Below are 19,834 nucleotides of genomic sequence, written 5' to 3' on the forward strand. Positions count from 1 at the left end.
ATTCAGGGTTTCAATTAGTTGTGTTCTCCATCCTGGCAAAGTGAGCTCTTGGCGGCGTCGACTGTAGTAGTGAAGTCATCTTGGCGTCGTAGTAGTAAACTCAGCAGGACAGTAGTGAAGAGGCCAATTTGGCTTTTACTTTAAATTGTAATACAGTATATGCACTAGAATATGGGATAGTGTTATCCCTCTGTGGTTTGCGAGTCCTATAAAAGGATCTACACTGTCCTGAAATGTAACCTTTTTGAGTTTGAATAAGAGAACGTATCTCTGTTAGACTATTAGTTCCTCTCCTTTGATCATTTTCCTTTCCATACCATTTAGTTTGGGCTATAAAGAGTGACAGGACGGCGAAGCACATGAGCATGACTGATCTCCGTCTCAAGCCTCTTTAATAATGACTAGGATGTCTGGCGCGCTCTGCCGCGCCTGCGCATAGGCTGAGTGCTGGTAAAGCCGCTTTTCTTGTTTTGTCTGTGTTCGGTGACTGGGTCTTAAGCTAACCATTCCAAAGTATTTGTAAAGCCTACATCTAAAACACCAAAAATTTGGACAAAATTAGACACTGCTTAGAAGATTTTATACAGCATAAGCTTAGCAACACAGCAGAAGGCTTACTAAATGTTATACCGAAATAAGTATACATGCACAAAAGATTGGTATCTTGACATTCTAACATGGCGCACATCTAAGGTTCCAACATGGCGCACACCTAAGGTTATGTTCTGTCATAAGCAAACAGTAACGGCACGCTTCACTTTTGTTTTCATCTAAGAAATAGCATCTCTCCTTTTGAAAAGCCCAAAAGTTTTGACTTCGCCCTTCTACTCGCTTTAGATAACTAGCGATTGGCGCGCGCCCATGCGCACAAGTGATGGCCGCAGTTCTATCTGAGAAATGGAATAATGTTGGCAAAGAATAAATATGACAGGTTCTAGTTAATGGAATAGAGGCATTTCTTCCCATTACTCAGTCCACAGTTAGCCCAACAACACTGTAACTCGCACACTGAATAGAAGGCTTAACTTCTAAAACAGTTGCGACATGTTCAAACACTATATATAGATTACATGATACAGAGGATGCCCAAATAGTACTTGTATATATCTTACACGAGACAGTCCTACACCTCCTACACCAGGACCCTAGATGTCCAAATAACACATAATTTTACACGAATCAGTCATAGGATAGAACACCGAGGTATAGTTTCTGAGATGGCACAACACAGCATAGCACACATAGCAAAAGTCAAAGTAGCAGATGATCGGACATAGCTCTTAAGGAAAGTGGCATCAGCTCCTGAGGTTGCTCTGATGTTTAGCGCTGCTAATGAAGTTTCCAGCTTCAATCCGAGTCAAAGTTGTGGGCTGGAGCACAATCTATTTAAATCATCAAAATAAAGGTCAATGCCTGTTATGTCATTGCAAGCATGGTTTAAGAACTATTTAGCTGCGCGTGATAACATTTTAATTTAATGAAACTGACTCTCAGTGGGGGATTTCATTTCATTCTTTCCAAAGACAAGCTAGAGCGGTTAATGTATGCAAGACATTGTGATCCAATATGCCATGTAAACTATGTGGCTGAGTAAAATTATTTTGAACTAAATTATATCAGAACAAATGCATTCGATCTCCTGTATATACTTAACAAGGCTTCACATGTCAAGGAAGCTTCACACACTAAGCATTCAAACGTGTGAGATCACAAGCAGCACCTCTGCGGATTCACACTGCATGCAAGTGATAAGAAAATGGACAGACACAGCAAAGTTCCAGTTAAGGATCATAGTCTCAGGTTCAGATACAGTAGTCCCAGGTTCAGAACTGAAATTAACTAAACAGAACTGAGATTAACTAAAGATGACTCATGACCAACTATTCTCCTGAAAAATGTACTCACAGGTGCACAAAAGCATCAGGTTCACACCAAAAAACTCACACATGCCAGGTAACTATTGTCCTGCACAGAAGCATTGCTACAAATGGATTTTTATGCACCACTCTGCATAAAGATTCAGCTCAAAAAATGGATGTGGCAGCCTACCAACACTATTTCTCAATTAATCATCCACCCTGATGCTAGCCACAATTCAAACAGGTTCAGTAGTTTACTGCATGATTTCCTACAGCCATGTAGTAGTTGGTTCAGTAATTTAAGAATACAGCAAACAGGGTAGAGCAGATCTGTAAAATAGAAAAAACAGTGCAAATTCAGTACTTTCAGTTTTTTGTTGTTTCTGCATACTGCTCATTGATCTAAAACAGCTGAAAGTTGTTTCAGTTATTTGCAAATCTGTAAAAATTTTCAACTTGATACGAGCTGATCTAACACATATAAAAAACTTCCCTCCAATAAACATACATTCAATCTCACAAGATTTGGGGACTTCTATCTTACTCATACAGGAAAAGACATGCTGTAAGCATCAACAAATAGACATGCAAACAGAAAAGACAGTTTAATTTTGCACTTTAATTTGGGGATTAATCTCGCACTTTAATTTTGCAAACAGAAGAGACATGTTGTAAGCATCACCAAATGGATTAGTATTGTTTCACATGTATGATGTATATGAATCTGCAGCCATGACAGTTTGAAGACAAGGAGATGAAAATCATCATGGAGCAAATAAGAATTAGGCACCATCAGTAACACATGATACAACCAAGGTAATAAGCAAGGGCTAGCTTATATATGGCTAAACATATATGAGGGTCAGTTTAATTTAAAAAGAAAAAAGGCAAAAGGGGAGGGATTGCATTTGTGCAGAAGCTTAAACAAACCTGGAAGATAGAAAAGTCCTTTGCTCCCCCAGGTGTTTCATCTGCACAAGGCCTGTGCACATTGAGCTGTAGAAACAAATCATTAAATCCATTGCAATAATAGAGAAAGTAAACCCATGGTAACTAAGTGACATGAATAAGGACATCAATAATATATAGTTCTGAAGCCAAGCTAAGAACAAAAAAAATGATTAAAATATTAAGTGCGACATAATATTTGCGTGCGACCATGCACGGGTGATAACTTTGCGGTTTTATTTGTCAAATGGAACCTTGAGTGTAAAAAATATTTGACATAAAACAATTCAAATGCACACCACGCCACGGTTATGGAATCTGGTACCTTCGATAGTTGGGATACCCATGTTTCAAGTATGATAGCTATAACTCTATCTTTGTTAATAGCTGAGAAAACAGAGCCAGATGGTAAGGTTGCTAAGCAAGCATTCCAGATGAAGTCTCAGACTTGGACAAATAAAAAATACATATTTTCAAAAGTGAAGGACTCATGGATGTGCATGCCAAACTCCCAGACAATAATAAAGACATAGCTGAAGATGTTTCACAAAAAGGATAATTGAAAATTGTAAACTCATCTTCATTTCTTATAACATGCAAGTACCTAGAACAAATGGCAGGAATTAGCTTACCAGGTAGCCATCACCGGTGCTGCCCCCTATCCTCGCGTGCCACTCCCATTTCAAAATAGCCGTATGTATTTAGGAACATTTTTATCAGTAAGAAAACTGAACTACTTTTTTTACAGTCTACTTATCCTCTCAGGTTGTAGGCATAAACCTCGGTGCTGCCCCCTATCCTCGTGTGCCACTCCCATTTCAAAATAGCCGTATGTATTTAGGAACATTTTTATCAGTAAGAAAACTGAACTACTTTTTTTACAGCCTACTTATCCTCTCAGGTTGTAGGCATAAACCTAAACCAACATTTAGCTGGTTGGCGAAAAAAGCCAAAAGCACAGTTGTTGGTAAAACATAACCATGTCAAGCACATTCCAGTTTTTTGCATCACTAAAAAATGGAGGTGTCTGTGCAAGTTCTTTACCTGCCCATTGACTGCATACTCTTATCTTCTTTGCCCTCGTCTTCTTTCCTACTCATAATAATAATGATTCAGTAAGCATTTAGGTCTCTAAGGGCCATGCCAGCAAAAATAATAACATGAAACCTCCGAAATAAAGTTCTAGATTCACATTTCTAGGTTTATGAAATGAATGTGATCAATATATCAACAACATCACCAAACAAAAATTGTAGGCCCTGGAACTACATTGATTGGGACTGCAACAAACTAACTGCGCTCAAGTTTCAGTGTAGGTACTGTGAGCTCTAAAACAAAGAAAAACCCGAAAGAAATTGCCAAGAAGCATGCCACAGAATGCATTGACAATAATGTCATCAGAAGAAAATAAACCTCCACACAGGGTCGCCTCAAACACAGAAAAAATAACATCTGCAGCCATATCCAAGCTTTTCTCTCATGTGCTGTTTTTATACACTGATTTCATATTGGTTAATGTTGCAGGAGCTGATATACTTCCCATTATAATCAATCTATGAAGCACATTCATGGGACAATACTAAAATGTTAGGTGAATTTATGAAAAGAGCGAATAGCAAAAGAACTTCCATGCACAGTACTGAACATGAAACCTAAAGGAAACGATCAAAGCATCACTTTCAACCTTGCAGGACAGTAAAAGAACAACAAATGGCACTACTGGTACTTCTGTGATCTCAAACTTCTAATAGTGTAGCTAAATATGTACCAGCGATTAGTAAGCTAACATATAGTATGCAACCCAACTAAGTACCTAAGTAGGGTCATGACGTTTGTTACAGACCAGATAATGTTTTTTTTCAAGTGGTTGGCTTGTTCTGAGATTTTACAATGTGCATATAAATTGTATCAAACTAAAAATTCAAGGTTTAATCTATATGGAAATTTTAGCACATGGTAGAAGAAATATGATAAAAGCAATGGATCAGGAACACCTTGATGCCGTTACACCTGCTGATAGCCCTCAAAATGCACCCATGGAATGAAGTTGTCTCGAAACAATATTCTTGCACAAGAATAAAAATCATTCTGAGAAACCTGGGCAAGCATTAATAAAATAATTTAGCTAAAACTTGATGGAATCAACTGTACTGTTGAGCAGTGGGCTCCTTTTTTCTTTGTCTAGATGGATACTTCCTACTCAGTAAATAATCTAAGAAAACCAGTAGCATCATACAAATTCGCAAAATGAAGCAAGTTCGTTGAGGATGCTATAATTTATGAACTGAAACTTTATCAAACAGGTAGAAGAATGACAAAAAGAAGGGAACAAAAACACTTGATGTTGTCGCACCTGATGATAGTCCTCAAAATTGGCCTATGAAATGAAGTCCTGTGTCGAACCGAAATCACTACACAAGAATAAAAATCAATGCGAGAGAAATTTGTACTATATATCGCCCTTTGCGTCACCCAGACCATGGCGCACAGCCTGCTGCCGCCGTCGGGCTACAGGAACTGCCACTCCCACCGCTCTAGCAAACTGGAGAAGATCGATGAACACCAAGAAAAAAATCCACTGCACCGAAGAACTTCCGCTGCTGCAGCCCCCAACAGTCGCACTCCGCCACTGGCGCAGCACCCCACATCTGCGCCCCACCTGCCACCGCAGCACCAAGGGGCCGTGCCCTGCCATTGGAGCAGCACTCCGCGGCCATGGCCACCGCCCCCGCAGCCTGCAAAACCACATCTGCCGCCACCTCTAAGGCTTCATGCTTGGTGCTCTGCACACATCTGGTGGGGGAACAAACGGATCTGGCTATGGAGGCCCTGGATCCGGTCGTGGAGGCCCCGAATCGACCCGAGCAAAAAGGCCGACCACCACAGACCGACGCTAGACCTCGGCACTGGCAAGGGAAGGAGAGGAGGAGCAAGGGAGAGATGCCACCTTCACCTAGGTTTGCTCGTGCCGAATTCAGCGAGAGAGGAGGAAGCTGGGAGAGGTGGGCGCGCTCGCCCTGCGCCTGCGGCTGGCCGTTGGAGAGCGCCCGTGCTGGGGCGCCACACCGCCGCCGCTACCGTGCCACGCCGCCACCACGTCGGGGCCCGCCCATGCCAGGGCTGTCGTGCCTAGGGCCTGTGTCGGGTCCCTGCCACGCCACCGCCGTCCAGATGCGCACGATGGGGCCCGCCCTAGCCGCCGAGAGAGGGAGAAGGAGGAGATACGGGCATGAGAGAGAGGGGAGTGCGTGCGTGCTGTGAATCAGAAGCCGGGATATATATCTGGTGTTGAGTAGAAGCGGAAGCAGCAAAAGCCACACGAATATGCTCCAGATGGAAGCGGCTTCAAGCAACGGCAGCCGTAGGATCGAAGATCGGGTGGCCAGAATTAATTGAGTGACGTGTACGTTCTCATCGAGGTTGAGCTCCTGCGGTTCTCGTCTTTAAATGTTGCTCGTGCCGGATTCAGCGAAAGAGGAGGAGGGAGCTGGGAGAGGTGGGCGTGCTTGCCCTGCGCCTGCGGACGGCAGCTGGAGAGCGCCCGCGCTGGGGCGCCACACCGCCGCCACGTCGGGGCCCGCCTGTGCCTAGGGCCCATGCCGGGTCCCGGCCACGCCGCCGCCGTCGCCACCGGCGAGATGCGCGCGATGGGGCCCGCCCTAGCCGCCGAGAGAGGGAGAAGGAGATATGGGCACGAGAGAGAGGGGAGTGCGTGCGTGCTGTGAATCAGAAGTCAGGATATATATCTGGTGTTGAGTAGAAGCGGAAGCAGCAAAAGCCACGCGAATATGCTCCGGATGGAAGCGGCTTCAAGCAACAACAGCCGTATGATCGAAGATCGGGTGGCCAAAATTAATCGAGTGACGTGTGTAGGGTCGAGATGATGGACTAGAGGGGGGTGAATAGTTATTTCTAAAATTAATCGTGCCAGCTTACCGAATCAAATACGAAATTAAAACTATCGGTCTAGCCAAAACTGCACCCCTCTATCTAAGTTCACAAGCACCTTATAAAGATACTAATAGGCAACAAAGGTGCTTGACTAGCTAGAGCTCACCTAACCATTTATAGAAGAAAGGTCACACAAACCTATACCACTAGTACTTCAAGCAATGGGGGAGCTCCTACACATGTTAGTAAGCAAAAGCACAAAGCCACCTAAGCTCACTAGCAATACTCAATAACAAGGCTGCACAAGCCAAATTATAAAACGCAAATTACTTAGCTACACAATCTAAGCAATGTGACTAACAAGGTTACTCAAACCGAATTAGTCACGTAAGGGAGCTACTTCTATGCTACACAAGCAAGAAGGTAACTAGCAAGCTACATAAGCTAACTAATTACAAGAGCAACTACACAAGCACAATGTAAATGAAGTAGATACAAACTTGTGTAACGAGGATGCAAACCAACGGGAATACAAGGATGACATGGTGATTTTTATCCCGAGGTCCACGTGCTTGCCAACACGCTAGTCTCCGTTGAGACGAGCTCCAAGGTTGTCGCCGATCCTCTTGCCAGTGGTGACCCGCAAGTCACTCTCCCACATGGAGTGCTTACCACAAGCTCCAGCGCTTGACCCGGCCGGACCACTTGTCGTCCTTCACGTCTCGCTCTACTAGAGTTACTCTTCGCGGCTCCCACAGGGTGAGCACAATGCCCCTCACAATCTCTTCTCCAGAGCACCGCGCAATCTTCTTTGTGTGCTTCAACGGAGACCACTACCAAACCGTCTAGGAGGTAGCAACCTCCAAGAGTAACAAGTACCACCGGCTTGCAACTCAATCACCTAGTGCCACCCGATGCAACCTCACGATGCAATCGCACTAGAATCGCTCACTCACTCGATCGGATGAACACTATCAAGCTTAAGTGAGTTAAAGGGCTCCCAAGCACACCTACACAAGCCACCAAGGCTCAAGGGTGTTCAGCTACCGGCCTAAGGCCGGCCGCCACTTCTATTTATAGCCCCACGGGCTAAACTAGCCGTTACCCCTTCACTAGAGGCAACTCGAGGTGACTGGACGCATTGGTCAAGATGACCGGACGCACCCGGCCAGCGTCCGGTCGCTGCGATCGCGCCACGTGGCCTCCACGTTCAACCTTGGCCGTGCGATCTCAATGGTCACTGACACCACCTCAACGGTCAAGTGACGACCGGACTCAAAGGAGCATGACAGGACGCAGCCGTGTCGCGTCAGGTCATCGCAAGCTCGCTCACGCCGAGAAATCGAACGGACACGCCGATCCCTCCTTCTGACGCTACGCCACGCAGAGTCAGGTCGACTCCAGAGAGGGTCCAGAGAGGCAAAACCGCGGCCTGACGCGTCCGGTCGTCTCTGGTCAGCCCACCAATGCCACGTCACGATACATCACCAACGAACGGACGCAGGAGCGTCACGTCCAGTCACCAGCAGGCGCCAGCATCCTGTCATCAAGACCGAGACCGCGCCTCTCAGCCTACATTGACCGGACGCGCAGGTCCTGCCGAGGCTTGCGTCTGGTCACTATCAGTGACCTCCTTTCGCCTTCGTTTCCTCGCCGAGTTGATCCACTTCAACTCCAACATCTTCTCCTTTGTAAATGTGCCAACACCACAAGTGTACAACACCTTGTGCACGTGTGTTAGCTTTTCACAAACATTTTTAAAGAGTTAGCCACTCAACTTGCCACGTCACTCGATCCTAGCAACGATGCAAAGTTAGATCACTCGAGTGGCACTAGATGACCGATATGCAAATAAGTTTGCCCTCTTGATAGTACGGCCATTTATCCTAAACCCGGTCATAAACTTCTCTACACACCTATGACCGGTGAAATGAAATACCCTAGGTTATACATTTGCCTTGCGTATTTCATTTCAACTCCTTCGATGTTGATGCAACACATGCACCAACATGATCAATAATAATATGATCCACTCCATATCATCACGTGACCATATTGGTTCATCGATCTTGACTTCACTTGCTCTTCACCATTGCTTCGGTCCACCGACACCAAGTCATCACTCAACTTGCCCTTCACACTTGCAACCGGTCCGTCGAGCCAAGTCATGTCTTCTTCTCCACCTTGATCACATGACTCAATGTCATGTCTCATGTGCAATGAGCTCCTTCATCACATGTGTGAGCTTTGCAACATCTCCAAGTCATTTCACCTTCATGGCATATGTTGCTCACAACATGTGCCTGTGGACTAATCACCTGTGTATCTCACATTAAACACAATTAGTCTACCTAGGTTGTCACTTAATTACCAAAACCAAACAAGATCCTTTCAACGTGTACGTTCTCATTGAGGTTGAGCTCCTGCGGTTCTCTTGTCTTTAAATAGGAGGCGCCGGAAGACTACAGGTCACTATGCCAGCTGAACCACCTGCGGGTTAATTCCAGAGGCATAACTCAGTTGTTCAGAACTCAACTGCAAAAAGAATAGCAAGTGCTTTGAGCCTGTAGGATATTACTACAGGCATGAAAGCAAGAGAGTAGCAGCTAGCCTGTGGTATGAAAACAATCACAGGCATGCACAGGTGTGTGTAAACAGAAAGGGAGTATAAATGTGTACATGCGTATTTGTCATGCTTTGTGCTTCTTAATTCTAAGCCAAAAAACCGGAAGCCTCTACCAACAAATATAAAAAAATACCATCTAATCAGAGCAAGGTCATGAATTGTCATTGTTAACATGCATATTCAAAAAAAGAAATTCAATCAATCAACTATCTATGTGGTCAGGATTAGAGAGAAATAACCACGAAAGTAAACGGCAATCCCCTGGATGAACCCAAAAAATTATTTCACCTAATCGACAGTGTGGCCTAGCTACATTTCATCAGTAGAAGCCAAAAGGGAAAGCATAAGCTGCTATATTCATCCAGCGAACATCATATGTTATTCAACAACATAATAGTTTATTCATCCAGTGAAATGATACATGGTTTCGCCAAGAAAGGTAGTGTAGTTAATCAGAAAATTGAATAAAGGAAATTAACAACCATCTGTACCACTAAGGACAGAGAGCACAATTATAGCTGAGCTACTGAAAAAGCAAAAAGCTGAAATAAACAACTGATGTGCGCATCAGGAACCAAACCTAAGCAAAAAGATCTGAGATCAAAGAAAGCACAGGCAGGACTGCACATTTGAGCATGTTGTAGTTGGCAGATTTATCTGGGCATAACTCAGTCCTATATGGGATATGCCATTAGCAATGGTAAAACCAATGGATTGTGAAAAAACAACATATGGAAGGAATGAACAATACTGTAGCGCTGTATAAACAACTTGTGATCTAAAAAGGGGGAAACTGAGGTTGCAAAGAGTAGTGAACATATTTTTATTTTTTAATCTGCATTGGTGACTACATCATAAGAAATATTAGTTTGTTACGAAATACTCAGATCTATTATCTTCACAGAAGATGAAACATATAGGCTAGCTGGGTCCAGGTGGCCCTTGGCTACTTTACTGAACAAAAGGGGAAACAACTAAACTTTACCTCCTTAATAAGAGGTGTACAATGTGTTCTTAGATAAGGTAATGCTTTGCTGCTCAAATGAGTTTTACATGTCTAGTGCTGCACCCTGCTCAAATAAAGGTTTGAAGCACGACAAGCATGGCTATAAAACTGTCAAGTATTAGGAAGGTATAAAAACCTTGGCTCACAAGAAAGAATATGAAAGCACTGACAAACCAGGATAGAAGATAAAACAATGTATTTTGACATTTTTCATGATTGTGAAGTGCCATCTGTTAGTCGCTGAATTCTTACTCTTGGTAGTAGCAGAATTCATACTCTCATCGAGAGAGGATGACACTAGGAGTTGAGGCAATTTTCTGGTTTATTTCCAAATGCCATGCCAACCTGAAGGGTTGGGGGTACATATATATAGGCTGCTAGCCAGCCAAGCATATGCGAAGATGCTAGTCTAAGATGCTGTCCTAGATGCTAAGATGTTGTCCTCTAAGATGCTGTCCTCTAATCTAAGATGTTGTCCTCTAGTCTAAGATGCTGTCCTAAACACAGACCATGCAGCCACAAGGACCATGTGACCAACACAGCCCCACAAAGACCAGCCAACACATGAGACTTATCCCATCGTTCTCCCACTAAGTCTTGTGCGTCGTCTTGTGAGAAAGTTGAACCATCCCGGTTCTGGAGCAGAGCTCAAGGAACTTGATCCTCCCAAGGGGCTTGGTGAGCAGGTCCGCAAGCTGGTCCTTGGTGTTGATGTAGCTCACCTTGATGCTCTCTTCCTCCAAACAGCCTCAGATGAAGTGGTACCTCACCCGGATGTGCTTGCTGCGTTCATGGAACACGGGGTTCTTTGCCAGGGCCAGAGCGGACTTGCTGTCCACCCTGAGCTCCACCGCTCTAGTATCTCTGCCGAGGAGATCACCGAGCAGTCGAGCGAGCCAGAGCGCCTGAGTCGAAGTGGCGGAGGCCGCTATGTACTCGGCCTCGCAGCTGGTCAGGGCCACCACCTGCTGCTTGACCGACTGCCAGCTAACGAGGCACTTGCCGAGGAAGAAGACCCCGCTCGTGCTCTTGCTGGTGTCGATGTCGCCGACGTGGTCGCTGTCGCTATACCCGACGAAGTGTGCCGCCCCAGGGCATCTAGGGTAGTAGAGGCCGTAATCGAGAGTCCCCGCAACGTAGTGGATGATCCTCTTCACAGTCTGCTGGTGCTCTGTCGTCGGTCGCTGCATGAACCGACTAACGTAGCCGACGGAGAATGCCAAGTCCGGCCGTGTGTGGGCGAGGTAGCGAAGGCTCCCCACAAGACGCCGGTACTGCGTAGCGTCCACCTCCTCCGTCGTGCTGTCGCGGCTCAGCTTCAGCCTCTCCTCCATCGGAGTGAGAGCTGGGTTGCGGTCGGTAAGCCTAGCTAGCTCAACGACACGCTTGGCGTAGGCGGTCTGTCGAAGCGTGATCCCGGAGTCATCCTGGTGCATCTCGATTCCCAAGTAGAAGAAGAGAGGCCCCAGGTCACTCATCTGGAAGGTGGCCTTCATCTCTTCCTTGAATGCCGCCACCTCCGCATCCTTGATGCCGGTGATCACCAATTCGTCGACATAGACACCCACCAGCAGAGCATTTCCTCCACTGCCCCGTCGGTAGATGGCCGCCTCGTGCGGGCTTTGCCCGAAGCCCATCCTTTTTAGCGTGGAATCCAATTTGGCATTCCACGCCCTCGGTGTCTGCCGCAAGCCATAGAGGGCCTTGCGTAGGCGGAGCACCTTGCCCTCCTTGCCGGGGATCGCAAATCCCGGCGGCTGGTGCACGTAAACCTCCTTCAAGTCGCCGTTAAGGAACGCCGACTTGACGTCCATGTGATGAACACGCCAGCCTTCCTGGGCAGCTAGCGCAAGGAGTCGCATGGACTCCATCCGTGCCACGAGAGCAAAGGCGTCGTCGAAGTCGACCCCCTCCTGCTGCACGAAATCTCGTGCCACCAAGCGAGCCTTGTGTTTGGCGATGGCGCCGGCTTCATCCCTCTTCAGCTTGTACACCCACTTAAGGGTGATCGCACGTGACCACGAGGAAGGTCAGCAAGCTCCCAGGTGCGGTTCTTCTCAACCGCATCCATCTCCAACTGCATCGCGGCGCGCCATGCCGCGTCTCTCGGCCTCTACAAACGACCGAGGCTCGCCGTCATCACACGCAAAGTGCAACTACGCCTCCAGGTCGTGAGGCACCGGTCCCGGCACCGGCTGGTCGCCGAGAAGGTTCTCCATCGTACGGTACCGCAACGGCTCGCCGTCGTGGTACGCGTCGATGCGCTCCTCGTCGTGAGAGAGCGGAGTAGCGAGCTCAACCGGGCTGTGCTCGACACGAGCTGGTGTTGGAGTATACGTGCCCGGAAAGGTGCATGTCAGTGCTGGAGTGCGTGGCGGTGCCGGCTGTGGTGGAGCCGATGAAGGACTCATCGCAGCCGAGGTCCTGGCTGGAGAGCGTGGTGCTGTCGGAATAGCAGACGCCGGGGTCGGTGGAGTCTCGGGGACTAGGGTAGACGCGCTCGTCGAAGAAGAGCTACCTACTCCCCTAGCTCCCTCGAAGTCGACATACTCGACAGTGAAGTTGTCGTACGTCGGAGGCGAGCCGTCGTCCACCGCCTTGTCCCACGCCCATCCTCGCCCTTCAACGAACACAACGTCGCGCGCTGTGCGCACACGCTGTGTCTTCGGGTCGAGGATGCGGTAGGCCTTCGAGCCCTCCGCGTAGCCGATGAACACTCCCGGAGTGCTCCTGTCGTCGAGCTTGCTGATGTGGCCAAGCTCCTTGACGAACGCGAGGCAGCCAAAGACCCGCAAGTGAAAGACCGCCGGCTTGCGCCCATGCCAAGCCTCGTACAGCGTCCTGCCGTCGAGCTCCTTGGTAGGCGAGCAGTTGAGGATGTAGACGGCCGCCACCACCGCCTCTCCCCAGAAGAAAGCCGACATCCCCCTCTGCTTGAGAAGGGCCCGAGCCATCCCCACAACCGTCTGGTTGCGCCGCTCGACGACGCCGTTCTACTGCGGGCTGTATGGCGCGGAGTAGTGGCGCTGAATGCCCTCATCAGCGCAGTATGACGCGAATTCAGCCGCCGTGAATTCGCCGCCGTTGTCGGTGCGCAGCACGCGCAGCTTGCAGCCACACTCCGCCTCCGCAGTAGCCTGCGAGCGCCTGATGGCGTCCGCAGCCTCTCCCTTGCTGCCAAGGACCATCACCCGCATGTAGCAGGAGAGGTCGTCGACGAGCAGCAGGAAGTAGCGTCGTCCTCCCGGTGTGGCCGGTGTCATCGGGCCACACAAGTCCCCGTGCACAAGCTCGAGCCTCTCCTTGGCTCGAAAGCTCGCCCGCTGGGGAAAGGGGAGTCGCCTCTGCTTCGTCAACACGCAGACGTCACAGAGCTGCTCCACATGGTCGAGGCACGGCAGGCCTCGCACCATCTTCGTGGCACTGAGCCGCTTCAGGGCCTCGAAGTGAAGGTGCCCGAAGCGCTCGTGCCACTGCCACGCCTCGTCATCCCGACGAGCAGCGAGACAGAGGGGTTGTGCCACCTGCACGTTAAGGACGTAGAGTCGATTTGCGTTTCTGGATACCTTGGCAAGAAGGCGGCAACGGCGATCCCAAATCCTCATGACTCCATCCTCAACCACCACGCGCGAACCGTTCTCATCCAGCTGTCCCAAGCTGATGATGGAGTTCCTCAACGTGGGGATGTAGTAGACTCCGGTGAGCAGCCTGTGCTCACCAGACACGGCGGTGAAGATGACGGAGCCGACGCCCTTGATCTCCATGTCAGAGGCATCCCCAAACTTGACGGAGCCTTAGACGCTAGAGTCAAGCTCGGTGAAGAACTCCCGTCGACCGGTCATGTGATGGGTGGCGCCGGTGTCGAGGCACCACCCGTCAGTCTTGTCGTTGCCGGAGCCGTCGCCGAGGAGGGCGTGTGCTTTTGGCTCGTCAAGGTCGAGGAGAGCCACTGCGGCCAGTGCCGCTGGAGGTAGCTCGATGCTTGCATGTGCCATGAACAGAGCCAGCTCCTCCGCCGCCTGTGCGACGTGGGCCTGGCCGCGTCGTGGCTGTCGACAGTCCTTGGCCGAATGGCCAAGCTGGCCGTAGTTGCGGCAGGCGTCGTCTCGTGCTGGCTTGTGCCTGCCGACGACGCCTCCCTGGGCGCCTCCGCAGGCATCACCCTCGGCATGTCCTCGCGCCCCGGCTTGGGCGTCTGCGCGCCTTGCACGGCTTGCCACGCTTGCGGCCGCCTGCCGCGGAAGAAGGCTCCCCCTTCTTCCGGTCACCTTGGCTGGCAAGCCACTGCTCCCGAGTGAGAAGGAGCTTCCCGCCAATGGTGATGGGCCCCGAGAGGGACTGTGGCTCATCGTTGTCGACGACCTTGAGGCGACCTATCGCCTCCTCGATCGACATTGTGGAGAGATCCAGCAGAGACTCGATCGAGCGAGCCATCTGCTTGTACTTCTCGGGGATGCAGCGGAAGAGCTTTTCGACAGCTCTCTCCTCGCCGTAGGTGTCATCGCCGAACTACACCATCTTCTGCAACAGTGTTGAGACGGAGAGCGAAGTCATCAACATCCTCACCTGGCTTGAAGGCCAGGTTCTCCCACTCCTTGCGAAGTGCCTGCAGTGTGGACTTGCGGGCGCGATCGCTGCCGATGCGTGCCGCGCGATGGCGTCCCAAGCCTCCTTGGCAGTCCGGTTGTTGGTAAGCGAGAACTGCATCTCGGGCGGGACTACAGCGATGAGGGCATCTAGCGCCCGTCGATCTAGGTCGTAGTCGACGTCGCCGTACCGGACTGCCTCCCACATGTGCCGCACCTGGAGCTTTACCCTCATCACCGCAGCCCACTCGACGTAGTTGGTCTTGGTGAGGGTAGGCCACCCACCGCCGGGGCCGACGTCTCTGACGACAGCCTGGAGCCCGTGGTAACCATGGTACCGATCCGGGGAGAGAGAGCCACGCTACCTGTGAAGGCCACGCTCTCTATCGACCCGTCCGCCACCGTCGCCGAGCACGCCTCCTCCAGGAGCGCCACCGCCATACGCGCCTCCTCCAGGAGCGCCGTCGCCGTGTGCACCTCCTCCAGGAGCGCCACCACCGTGCGCGCCTCCTCCAGGAGCGCCACCGGCGCGTCTGAGCCTGTCGGGGCTGCCGCCGCGCTTGTGGGCGTGCGCGGCTGCCCACTACGTCGCCCGCGCTCGTCCTGTCGCCCTCCCCAACAACTCGAGGTCCGCGTCGGCGCTGTCGTCAGCAGAAACGGAGCTGCTGATGCTGCCGCGCAGGGCCTCGACCTCTGCTGCCGCCGCACGCGCTGCATCCGCCGCCGCCGCGACTTCGACCGCCGCTCTGGCTGCTACCAGCTCCGCCGCTGCCAGCCTCAACGCCCTTGCCGCCGCCGCAGCGGTCTCTGCCGCCGCTCGCTCGTGTTCCTCTGCCGTGGCAAGTTCGGCCTCCTGCCGACGCCGCGTGCTCGAGGCGACCGAGCGCTGAGACTGCCCTGCGGACATGACGCGCTACTGGGGAGCTGCTGCGTGGGAAGAGGGCTGCTTCAGACGAGCTCGCAGAGGGAGAGGAGTGAGCATGAGCGGCCAGAGCTGCTGCTGCTGCTCTTAGCTGGGGCTGTTGCGAGGCTGGGAAAGAAGATGAGTAGGAGATGCTCAGGCTACAGGATAGTACGGCTCTGATACCAGTTGTTAGTCGCTGAATTCTTACTCTTGGTAGTAGCAGAATTCTTACTCTCATTGAGAGAGGATGACACTAGGAGTTAGGGTAATTTTCTGGTTTATTTCCAAATGACATGCGAACCTGAGGGGTTGGGGTACATATATATAGACTGCTAGCCAGCCAAGCATATGTCAAGATGCTAGTTTAAGATGCTGTCCTAGATGCTAAAATGCTGTCCTCTAGTCTAAGATGTCCTCTAGTTTAAGATGTTGTCCTAAACACAGACCATGCAGCCACAAGGACCATGTGACCAGCACAGCCCCACAAAGACCAACCAACACATGAGACTTATCCCATCACCATCACTCAAAAGAGCACTGAATAGTACAACAATTATGGACCACAAAATAAGCACAAAGATTAATTCCTGAAAGCCTAGACCTTCATTGTTGAAACATCAAAATATTTTAACTCAGTTCATACATGTAGGTTAAGTATAAAATATCAGATGACTAAATGGCCTGTTGTAACAACAAAAATGGCTAAAAACAAACATGAAAAAGATTTTAATTCAGTTTGTGTGTGTGTGTATATATATATATATATATATATATATATATATATATATATATATATATATATATATATATATATATATATATATATATATATATATATATAGCTGGCTACAAAATAACTTATTCTGTAGCCACTTTGAGTTACGATAATTACTATGTTAATTTACGAGATTATAGTATCTCCTTACTAAGTGGTTTACTATAACGTTATGGTAAATATCCCCATGTGTTATAGGAACCCAACTATCGTAAATACGTATTGACATTATCGTAAATTAGTATATAAAATTATCGTAAATGAAGTTGGCTACAGAATAACTTATTTTGTAGCTGGCTACTGAATATACTCTATTACAATGCTAACCCTGATTGGTCACAGTCATAAAGAAACCTTCAAGTATTTGAAATTTGGAACATGGCAAATAGATTATGTTGTAGAATATTCGATAAGGATGCCAGCAATAGAGGAAAAAAAAAAGAAATGCTAATTACCTGCCAGCATGACTATCTGGAGCCCGTGAACCTCATCAAGCTACACAGAGTGACATAGCTCATCTCTCCTAACAAAGAAGATTTGCTCTAAGGAAACAGTTTTAGTGGCATCAGTAACTGCCATAAGCATGGAACAGTAGCCAAATAGCACAAGAATGGAATAGTATCTAACGGGCATAATCATGAAAAAAATGTATATATACTATATGACTAATATAGTAGAGTCTTACCGCCTGTGACCGGAAGGTCCCGGATTCGAGTCGCGGTCTCCTCGCATTGCACAAGCGAGGATAAGGCTTACCACTGACACCCTTCCCCAGACCCCGCACAGAGCGGGAGCTCTCTACACTGGGTACGCCCTATACTATATGACTAATATGATACTGGATCTCTAAATTTAATGAACCAATGTTCATAAGAAATCGTACGAATTAAGAAAATACTACCACCTCACAAATTTGTGGAATGTGACAGCAAGCAGCTGGCCAGACAAAGCAGACCAAGATACGTAATGTCAACCCTACATAGTTTGCATCCTCAATAGAAACACATAACATTAAAATATAGATATCATTAGCATACATAAAAAATGTAAGATAATTGAGTGCAACATCAGACCTGAAGGTTGCAGTTATAAATCGAAGTTGAATGTTGCTACCTGCAACATCAGTTTTGAGTCTTGCTATGCACAGGAGGAACCAAAGACCTGAAAATTTTGGTTGGATGAGGAAGGCAACCATCTGAAACAGATCTTCTCTTCATCTCGTTGACGACCCCATCTTGAGTAGGCGACGACGGCAACCAGTGTGAACTTGTCCACGGGCAAAACTCTAGCAGCGCTCCCACCGCCCCCAATCCCCCATCCCTGCCTCTGCCTGCACGCCGAACCCTCATGAAATCAATCGTGGAAACAGGAACCAAGAATCCCATCCCCGCGAAGCACGAAGCACAGGAAAACATGGACTCAACCTGTAGGAAACTCGCGAGCACCGCACAGACAGCGTCGATTAGAGCCCGTAACAGAAATGCATGGACGCAAACCAGGCAGGCCGGATACACGAACGCGCGGGTACGGTAGGATTTTAGGAAACGAAAAAAGGAAGGATCAGAAGGCGAAGAGACCGAAGCTTACCGCGGAAGGACGACGGCACAAGAACCAAGGAGGCCCCAGCGGAGCCGGCGAAGGCGAGAAGGTAGGGGGTACGACCCGCCGGGCGGATGCAGCAAAATGAAGGCCACCAATCACGGGCATAGCAGCCTCCACACGCCGCCGTACATGGTGCAGGTGCGCGGACGAACCACGAGCGGCCAGATTGTTGACGGCGAACTGGTGATGTCCAGGTCTAGGAGGAGGAAGAGGAGGCGGCAGCTGGAGCAGGTGCGGTGGAGTGGAGGGGAGAAGGATTGAGCAGGCATAGAGGAGCGGCGGCGGCGAAATGCAGCGGAGAAGCGAAGGGAGTGAGAAAGGAGGGAGAGGCGATGGATTCGCTGCATCCGTTTTGTTTATGGCAGACTGGACCGAATTTTTTACTATTTGGTTTTTTTTCCGAAAGTTTCTCACGAATATATTTTTGGCGTAAAGAATTTCGAAAATAAACCTTTGACGCCACGGCCACTGGCGCTGAGCTCCTGGGTACGGAGAAATGACCTGTCAGGGGGCTCGGCGCCAGAATGACTGGCGTCGAGCTCGGCGCCGTAGATCTTGGCGTCGAGCTCGGCGCCAGAGTGAATGGCGCCGAGCCACCTGCATTTAATCTAGCCCACCCTTCTTCCCCGAGTGTTCTTCCTCTTCTTTCTCCTCCCTCTCGGGTTTTTCTTTCCCCACTTCACCCTACCTCACGAATTGACATATTGGACCTTGAAAACCTTGATTTGATCCGTAGATCTTCGAGAGCAAGGTATACTCGCTCACCTCCTTGTTTTTTCGCATCGATTCGGTACATATTAGTTGGATTTTTGAACCTAAGAATCGTCATCACTTAGCGTTTCATTGTATCCCTCAATATATGTATTATACAACCGTAGGTTGATTCCAAAGGTGTGGAAAAAGCTAGCAAATCAAGCCGCATGTAGTTATGTTATGGGTTCATTGTTGTGGATGAAATGAGAAACCCTAGGTTTAGGGTATAATGTTAACTACTTTTGGTTCTTAGAACGAAATTGGTTATATTGTAGTTATGGTTCTCATTGATATTTTTTGTGATGTTTTTATTTAGGGGCTCTTGCGTTTGTACCCCTGCTTTGTATCGAAATTGTGATTTTGCCCCTTTTTTGACTTTGTGAATTTACCCCTACTGTGCCATTCACGAAGCACCAGTTTACCCCTGCTCCGTCATCCACCCCTAACGGTATTAAACTTTGTACAAAAGGACATGAATGCCCATGCAATTTTGCTCCTGTTTGTTATGCCTAATTGTGATTTTACCCTGATTTAGAATTATACTTTTTTATTGTATGCTGACAATTGATTAAATTTGGTCAAACATATTTGGCACAACTTGCAATTATTTGAACTCAGATTTAATATTGATAAATATTCAAATTTTTGGCACCAAAAGGTTCATAATGATGATAGATGTAACGCCATAAGAAATATTTCGATATAATCTTTTGCGTGGGACCAAAAATCTTCAATGTAGAAGAATGCATGTAGAACATCGGTTAACAAACTGTATAAGTAGATGCATGCACTGATAACCTTAGTGCCTTACCACATAGAAATGTCATACAATACATGTTTTTTTAGCAAAAGTAATCGCCATACAAGTTGGTTCATGTAACACT

General features: G+C 48.5%; 1 protein-coding gene across 17 annotated transcripts; it reads right to left on the minus strand.

Moving 5' to 3' along the window:
• Positions 1 to 1,083: 1,083 nt before the first annotated feature.
• On the minus strand, positions 1,084 to 18,518 carry LOC136524853 (uncharacterized). 17 transcript variants are annotated; one of them, XR_010776222.1, is made up of 8 exons: positions 18,183 to 18,518; positions 17,051 to 17,925; positions 5,161 to 5,218; positions 4,802 to 4,872; positions 3,852 to 3,899; positions 3,440 to 3,739; positions 2,790 to 2,855; positions 1,084 to 1,382 (listed from the first exon to the last, which is right to left on the minus strand). XR_010776222.1 is itself a non-coding variant. In XM_066518099.1 (7 exons), exons 2-7 carry the CDS (start codon positions 17,058 to 17,060, stop codon positions 1,296 to 1,298), a joined length of 342 nt encoding a protein of 113 aa, XP_066374196.1. In that variant the 5' UTR covers positions 17,061 to 17,925; positions 18,183 to 18,518; the 3' UTR covers positions 1,084 to 1,295. The 17 variants fall into 17 exon arrangements, 4 of the variants coding, with proteins under 4 accessions (XP_066374196.1, XP_066374193.1, XP_066374195.1 ...); XR_010776219.1 differs by having other exon boundaries at positions 3,440 to 3,899; XR_010776212.1 differs by having other exon boundaries at positions 3,440 to 3,899; positions 4,802 to 4,904; positions 17,051 to 18,019.
• Positions 18,519 to 19,834: the final 1,316 nt, after the last annotated feature.

The sequence above is a fragment of the Miscanthus floridulus genome, chromosome 18 (genome assembly GCF_019320115.1).
Source record: "Miscanthus floridulus cultivar M001 chromosome 18, ASM1932011v1, whole genome shotgun sequence".
NCBI classification, from domain to species: domain Eukaryota; kingdom Viridiplantae; phylum Streptophyta; class Magnoliopsida; order Poales; family Poaceae; genus Miscanthus; species Miscanthus floridulus.

Coding starts and splice junctions, on each gene's coding strand:
- LOC136524853 (XM_066518096.1), bottom strand. CDS start 5,288: ATGGTCTGGGTGACGCAAAGGGCGATATATAGTACAAATTTCTCTCGC. Junction 4,905..5,160: donor ATTTTGAGGACTATCATCAG/GTGCGACAACAT, acceptor ATGCTTGCCCAG/GTTTCTCAGAATGATTTTTA. Junction 1,383..2,789: donor AGGACTTTTCTATCTTCCAG/GTTTGTTTAAGC, acceptor TGATTTAAATAG/ATTGTGCTCCAGCCCACAAC.